We start from the raw sequence: 8,770 nt of genomic DNA, 5'->3' as shown, positions 1-8,770 counted from the left end.
AATTATAACCTACCAATACTTTTTTCGTAGAATAATAAGATTGCTTAAATTTGTTTCACACCTGACAATTGAAGCAATAACCGACTATTTTAGCCCAAGTATGCCATCGATGAAGCGAGACACTCAATAAAAAGGGATTTGAACGTATTATCAAATTATAAATAATCGGGAAACTAAAATAAAACTTCAAATGACTATTTATATTTTTATATCCCCAAACAGTTTTGATCCCCAAAACTCCAATACAAATTAACATTCGTACTATTTGAATTAATTTTTGATAATAATCCACTCATCCTATTAATTTCAAAACATTATTTAACGGACTCTTCCGAAGGCACGGGTGTGTGGCATCGCGGATCTTCTCTCTGCTCGGGTTGCTGCGTCGCCAACTCCGGCTCGTTAGGGTTGTGCGTGCGGAGATATTCTGCCAACCACAGTAATGGTTCTGCCGGCCGCTCGTGAGCTAAAGCTGTCAACCCTGGCAGGAGCGTCGGTGTTATATGCTTGAGGATGTAGTCGTGAACTTGCCACTTGCGAAGCACCGGCCCTACTATCACTGCGAACAAATTAAGCATATTCTTAGATTCATGGGAATGTTTCCTTTGAATAAAACTATTTACAGTAAGCTTCGACATATCTACCGCGTTGTAAATTCAAATAAAATCAACCGTGTTTATCTGTTTTTATAACATAAAGGCCTAAGCTTTCCTCCCATCAAAGGCAATGAAAAAAATACCCATATTTTATAGATTGCAACCTTCTCAAGTTTCAAAACTAATCTTTAAATTATTACTCAAAAATGTAACTTACTGTTAGGAAAAAAGAAATGTATTTCCCTCACGGCCTCGGCATGATTTTCACTGCCATGGACTGCATTAAAATAGTCCCCGTACTTGGTGCGCCGCCCGTAGCAAGCTCGTAGGCTGTCCGGCCAGTAAGCCTGAGCCTCTAGCACTCTGGAATAAGACATAGTTTCGAACTTTATTTATACACGGCTACGTGACTACACTGGTATAGACTACCGAAGAAATATTGTTTGCCTCAATGATTGCTAAAATATCGCCTTTTTCTTAGAGTCAGCTGGGTATATAAAGTATAATATATAAAGGACCAAGGTACCTTATCTAAAACAGCTGACTCTGAAGCGCCTAAAAGTATCTACTGACTCGGTGGCGTAGTTGTAATGCGTACGCGGTACGAGTATGACTACTCCGCTGAGGTCCTAAGTTCGAATCCCAGGTCGGACTAAAAATTATTGTTACTAGATTTCCCATCTTAAAAATTTCAGTCGTCGCTCGGATGAGGGAAGTTGGCGGTGTGACATTGCGGTGCTTCGGGAATCACATAAAGTTGTTTGGCCGCGCCTGATCTCTTTCCGGTCATGTTGGATCGCGAACTCACCAGACTATGAGAGTTAAGGAACAAAGAGTGCACCCGTATTTTGAGCACACATTTGTGCACTATAATATCTCCTGCATAGCTGATCTCCGTTTAGATTGGTCGCCGTGGGCAAAATTCGCCTAGGAGGGATTCATTCATACCTACAAAATATATCCGTAACACACCTCTTATCAAAATAAACCAGCAGATAACGACGCCTAACTGTAATTCTTCATGCGTCATAGTCTGTAGACTAGGAATTGAACCTGCATATTGCCGTTCAATAACCGACTCATCAACCACTGCGCCATGGATGATAAAAAAAAACAAAAATCAATTTAACTGTCAGCATGATTCGCTTGAAGCTTCCATGAAAGCGTTTTTAAATTACCGCAGGCCATAAGCCGTCCAGCGAGCCCGAGCCTCAAAACTGTAATAATGCGACGTTACGGGTAATAATGCTCGGTTTAATTAACTCACTCATTATTCCACGTCAACATCGCAGTTTATAGGCCACTTGAGATCCATAGTGTACAATTTAATTGCAACCAAACACGGAGCGAAGAGCTTGTGTTACGAAAACAACATCGCCGATTAACGGTTTAAAAAGAGCAGTGTTTTTATGTTTTAAATATTAATATGAGATTTTTTATTTATGTAATAAAGTCTTGCAATTTTATAATTATCTGTGATAGATATCTGTATAGACTATAGAGTATGGACTTGAATTCATCTCGTTTTATTATGTTTGTTCTGGGATTTCGATACCATTATAAAAACATACGGCGAATAAATTATATTATAAAAAAATCTCGTATCTTGTATTTGGTTCCAATTTTATATTTTATGGCTATAGCCGTTAATATCATACCGGAGCCATCGTCTCCTCCAATAAAACTGCCTCTCGTAGAGTCGACCATTAACAGTGATGAAAGCTACCTTGCTGGACCCATGAGTGTCCGCCATCTCTGTATACAGTTCCGTCCAGCGAGGACCAGCGCGATTATGGACCCGCTGGACATGTGCGCCACGAGGTGCGGGAAATGCTTTCGCCCGTAATGGCCCTTGTAGAACTCCGCAGCTTGCTCTGGAGTCAGTCGAACTTGACGCTTCTGTGGAAACATATTTTAAGTACTTACCTTTATTGTTAGTAGTTTATACTTAGAGGTAGCGAAGGTAAAGTCACCCATATGAAAGAAAATGTCTACATAGGTAAAACAGAATTGTATGTTTAACCTTAGTTCCCAACTAATTCCTCATTTAAATACTTGCCGATTACAGACGAATAGTCAGAAATAGGAGTGTGTAAACAGTTTATTCGGGAGTATTCGTTACTCATAAAATTCGTACGCGAATTATTCGGCGAATTATTCTTCCATATTATGAGGCATGAAAGTGGGAATATTAGATGTTTCTTATTAAAAAAATATGTTTATAAAAATCATCAAAAATAAATAATCTCTAGAATTGCAGATATAAGCTTCAGGTACTTGATAGTTGGTACACTATTAGTAAAGAAACATTAATCGCAGCGATTCCGCTGAGCGAAATTATGTACGAACAGAAATGATTTAATAAAGCCGGGCCCTGTCGCAAACACTGACCCCTCAGCGAGTCGAATATTTAATTAGTTTTTTCTACGGTTTCCATAGATAACAGCAGTGACCGGCGCACCGTCGAGAGCTAGGGAGCGCCAAGATCTATCGCAGGGTTGGCAAATGCTAGAAAAATATTGAGTGTAGGTATTTTATATAGAATGGCAAAGAAATGTAAAGTGTGCAGAGATTTTACGAAATAGTGTGATCTGGTGACAAAAGTCACTATATATAACCGACTTCAAAATAGAGAAGGTTCTCAATTAAAAGTATATTTCATTACGTATGTCACCCCAAAACTCAGTCATTTATTATTAACTGTTTTGGATTATTTTTTTATTTGAAAGAATATACATCTAGATGGGTCCCATAGAAATAAAAAAAATTCGCTTCATTAAATTGGCTTTAAACCGAAATAACTCGAATTCATTTATAGTCCACATAAACGAAATTGCGTATATTGCTTTCCCGTACCGTTTTCAGTGGTGTTTTTGTATCGGTCTTTTTTTATAATTTGGCGTCCATGAGCCAGATTTTCTTGCATTAATCGCCCTTTTGGACACAAACTCAATTTTAAAAATATATCTTAGAAATATTTAAATAAAGAAATGTAAAATCATGCAAAACAAACGGCCGTACTATGATGTGTAATATCTACACAATAGTAACGCGTTAATGGAGGAACAACAGCGCCTTTATCTTTACAATTAATTACGCAAGTGTCAACCCTGCGGTAACAAGGGTTGCATGTGACGCGGAATAATGAACGTACCCTCGCACGCGCGCTCTTCAACTAATGTCGATATGAGTTTTGCATATCGCAACCCATATTGCCGGGGAGGTTATCTTTTGTGGATCTGACATTTTTAACTTGTATAAGTAAGGTGATAACTGACATAGAATAAAATAATTCTAGTTGTACTTTTTCGTATTAAAATTATAAATGCCAAACATTTCTAATTACGGATAGTTTTAGCATAAATATTTATTCTTATCATCTACATAAAAATAACGTAAAAGTTATAGGTAGTAAGAAATTAGAGCGAGAAAACCGACCATTACATTGGAACCTATATCTATGAATGTCTTTAAAAAAAATTATAAACCCTATTTCAATTTCCTGCTTTCTTTCAATGCTTTATGCTTATTGATTGCATAATTATTGATGGTGTTAATGACTACGGACTTTACTTCTGCATATTTCTTGTGCAGATTTTATGAATAGATTATAATTAAAATATAAAAGTTGTAAAATCTGTTGACTACGAACTGTTATTATTATTTTAAGATTAAAACTGCAAAGGCAACTCACTAGTAAAATATGATCATAAAAATATTCTCCGTTTCTATGACCGATCGTGTTGTTTCCATCGAATTCACTTAATCATAGTAACCCTTCCCATCGTCCCCGGCGGCTAGCAGCAGACATGCGCACTTTGATCTGAGCACACCCTCTTATGGAAATTATTTCACATAAACTATTCATCGATGCCTTTGAGTTTCCAATTCTAAATGTAAATTTGTACTTTACTCGTGTTCGTGTTCGCTACACGTAATTTTACATGTAGTCTTTTGAGCAAGTTTCCTTGTTGATTGCTTTTTTGTGTGAATGCTTTTGTCTTAAGCAATGTTGAAAAAAGATTGTCATTAAAATGTCAGCGAGACGATACCCGTTATAGTTTAATGATATATCCAATCAAGGTCATAGGGAGCGCTTGAAGGACCACCTTATGTTATTTAATTTTTTCATTTAATATAATAATGAATACATATCACTTATAAATGTAATTATAAACGAAGTAACAAAAAATCGTAGTATGTTTTGTATTAAGATACAAAAAAAAATACAAAAGACACGCTATGTCTTGTTAGGGACCGGGCTTTCTTCGATCACAATACCTTATTATTATGTTCTAAATCATAGAAAGACAAACCACAATAAGTCTAGCGACCAAAAGACCCGATGCGTTTGCTATTCCACATCCTTACGTATCATAAAACAGTCTCCCCGCCTCGTCTGTTTGTCTGTCTGACCATGATAAACTGATAAAATCCGAACGGATTTTGATGAGGTATGGAGATAGTTTAAGACCTAGGCTAGACATAGGCTATATATTTTATTCCGGGAAAATATATAGCGGAACTTTTATCGCGGAAACATTCGCGCGGGCGACGACAAAAATCAAAACATAATGACGTGTTCATTAATGCCTGAGATCTTACTAAGAATACACAGGTCTTAATAATTACTTTCTTACTTTAATTTACGTCAATATAACTTACCATATTGAAAGATTTTTTAAGGCCAATAATTATTCTAAATATTCCAATATTAGGATATTAACATAAGATTATCATGATTGGATATTGTAACGTTACAAAATTTCCATGCGATCTTACTCGCTGAGCGTATGACTGCCGAACTCATAAAATCTGTCATTGTATTACAACACGGCGCGGCATTAAATGATACTAAAACAAAGCCATAACAGTATAAATTACCGAATTATTATTCCAAATTACAATAACATAAAATATAGTAATCCCCAAACTAGGGCGACCACAATGGCATATAATAGCGTAACATATTGCGTGCACTGGCGTCATTTGTATTTTATGATTCACAACAATAATTTAATGAATCGATCGTTATCCGCTACAACTATGATATTTACCCTACCTGAATAATTAATATTGCTATGTAATTAAAACGTGGTCACGATAACAGATATGACTCATTACCTTTATTCCTTCACCTTGGTGTTATACTTCGGACCTATGACGAGGTCGCACTAGGCAATATGGCAGTGAGGCTAATTAAGCCTCTTCGCCAATTGTGATTATACATTATCATTTGCTCTTTGAGATGGAAGCTCAATGTCCATATTATTCAATTAACTATGAGACGGTTGCATATTAGAGCAGTTAATGGTTGAAATTTGATAAACTCGATATTCAATTTAGAATGTTCAGGCGAGATCATTAGTACACAAATCAATTTCGAATTATTTATTTAGCCCCTAACGTTATTTGAAAACGTCATGGCGATTCGCCTGCTTGCCTCTTCTCTTCTGCTCTTTGTCTATTTATGGTTTAGCACAATTTAGATCTATCTATTTATTTATCATGGACTTCTCTATACTTAGCATTTCCTATCAAAATTACAATAAATTAAGTACAGCATTTTACCTATGTTACACTAAATAAATAATAACATAATATGAACGATCGATAGCAAGAAATAAGAAACAATAAAAATGTGCACATCACATCATGATTTCAATTTAGTAAAATATTATTTTATGCATAACACTTATATAAGTACATAATAAATATAGATTGGAGAATTGAATAGATTTTTTTTCATCTACATATCATGGCCATCCAGTAACTTAATTACGCGACAGATTTTCAGTCACACATGAACAGTTTGAGATGTTCGTGACATTAACTATTCCAGAATTATGCAACTGAATGTGAGCGACGCTGTATGCACGTAATAATGAATCACGACGAATTCCGTCAAGGTGTCGCTTGCTAAGCGATATTCCATGAGCTGCCTAATGTTTGTTGACAACTCCGACACAATATAAATTGTTGAAGTATTGTTATAATATCTATAATACTAAAATAAAATGAAGTCGATTAATAAAACTGAAGTTTTTGTATATCTAAACGTCATAATCTGATGTTACCCCCTTATTCATAAACATTTTTATATCTCAATATTAGTCAATCACAACGGCTCTATATCTACGCACTGCGAAGGCTGCCATGCCGTCAACACTGAGAAACAGACTTGTTATCACAACTTTGCTCCGTCCTTAGATAAAAAACGTCTATGAATAAGGGGTTTAGACTATAATTGATTCGATTCTGATCTTACACTTGTAGGCAAAATTTATCAATTACTACTTTTATCACTGGAATTTGTTTACTGTTACGCGAGCACGTGTTAGTTTAACAACTCCACGATAAAGGGAGTAGTTTATTTATCTGATAAAAAGCACTGTGACACAACAATGCTTTCACCGTGCTATTAGGCGACAAAAATGAACCAATGATATGTACAGATAGACTTCAGCTTCTACTACATACTTACGTATAGAACAAGAATTAATATTACTTATAAGTTACAATAAAAAATTCAATATATGAATGTCTGGAAAAAGTTAAGGAAATAGATAATAATAATAATAAATCTTTATTTGGAATAAATAATACAGTTTTTTTAAAAATATAATGTTCGAAAATATCTGCATTAGTTGGGTAACTGTGTCGCAGATATTAACGCCCACCTCCGTAAAGTCGACAGTTGTATTCCACAATGATACAATTCCTTTCGATCAAAAACGATTACCTGTTATGTTATATTCATTTAAGACTTAAACGGGGCAAATTTAGAACAAGATAGTATATATGCTGCCGTTTACATTCATCTTTTTCTATTTTCCATACAGGCTCTGCTAAGTGACCCCACCGCGCCTGATGGTAAGTTAAGTAGGGTCCAATAGAATGGTGAATGACGAGAAATGATTACCCCCTGGCATAATTGTGTCGACAGCGACACAATTGTGTGGCAAAATACACAGATCTCGGAACGCGCTACATTTACGTGGGCCTCTATGGTGGGTTTTAAAATCTTGTGTACGGTGTTCGCTATCCGGGCGGATATTAAACATATCCTACCACCAGCCAATCACTTTTGGATAATTTGAAATGGCTGCAGTTTAACCTGACCACTTTCTGATAGTCTCAACATCTACATTAAGTACTTATTTGTCGTAAATAAATATTAGGATAAATTAAAAAAAAATTACCGGGAGCCTGGGAACTTTAAAAATTGTTTATTTAGCTTTAGGTAAAAAACTTTATAAAGATTATGTCATGCCTCATCAGTTCGTGAGTTAATGTAAATTATTTTGAAAGAAATATTCACCAAAAACTGGGCTACAAACTACAAAGTGAAATAAGAAATGTGTATCTTTTAAACACATAATTACATAAGAATTACCTACAGAAAAGGTCAGCAAATAGTAAAATAACACTAATCTAAAATACCATCTAATAATTCAATACCAATGAACAATTATTTTCTATTTTTAGTCATTTTACTCCTATTAGATACGATGTCTGGTATTACGAATGTGGGAAACACAGCCCACACCCCAATTAAATAAACACATATATCTGAATCGAGCATCGAACTTATAACTCTACATAGATAAGGTAGAATTAGTAAAAATAACAAATAGAAAGCTCCGTTGCCACCACGCAACGTTTCCAAACATGTCGCGCAACGTTCAAAGTTGAGTTGAAATCCAACAAATCAATATCCAATAAACAACTCACAGCGAGTATTATAAAGCTATTGTCTCTTATGTGTTTTTCGATCGCGTCGGCATCTTCTATGGCTTCTGGCTTGATAATCGCTAAAGTGCGTTCCGAGTACGTCTGGAACTCCGCCCCGGAGTCAGAAGATGCTATGGACATTGTTCAACGTTTGAAGATAGGGTTTTAATGTATAAAAGTATAACTATAAATGCTACGTATATATCGATTTATATTTCGTGACGTGCGCGTGACGTCTGTAAGTGACGTAAAGGGGATAATTTACTTGAATAAGTTCTTATAGCTATTGTTTATGGTTGTATAATGAAACCAATAATATTGTGTCGTTTGTTATTCCGTTTGAACAATTTTAAGTCCCGTGGCTTCCGATCAGACGAAGTCTAAGTTCTTATAAATCGGTGGTATAATATATTAATTACAAATGAACATGCATTACAATA

General features: G+C 35.4%; 1 protein-coding gene across 1 annotated transcript; it reads right to left on the bottom strand.

Annotated features, from left to right (window-relative positions):
- Positions 1-191: 191 nt before the first annotated feature.
- On the bottom strand, positions 192-8,568 carry LOC115440617 (nucleoside diphosphate kinase homolog 5). The gene is made up of 4 exons (XM_030165006.2): positions 8,331-8,568; positions 2,323-2,495; positions 814-959; positions 192-559 (listed from the first exon to the last, which is right to left on the bottom strand). The coding sequence occupies exons 1-4, from the start codon at positions 8,469-8,471 to the stop codon at positions 315-317; spliced, it is 705 nt and encodes a 234-aa protein (XP_030020866.1). The 5' UTR covers positions 8,472-8,568; the 3' UTR covers positions 192-314.
- Positions 8,569-8,770: the final 202 nt, after the last annotated feature.

Source organism: Manduca sexta, chromosome 24 (assembly GCF_014839805.1).
Source record: "Manduca sexta isolate Smith_Timp_Sample1 chromosome 24, JHU_Msex_v1.0, whole genome shotgun sequence".
Classification (NCBI taxonomy): Eukaryota; Metazoa; Arthropoda; class Insecta; order Lepidoptera; family Sphingidae; genus Manduca; species Manduca sexta.
This window is presented reverse-complemented; position numbering and strand designations above follow the sequence as displayed.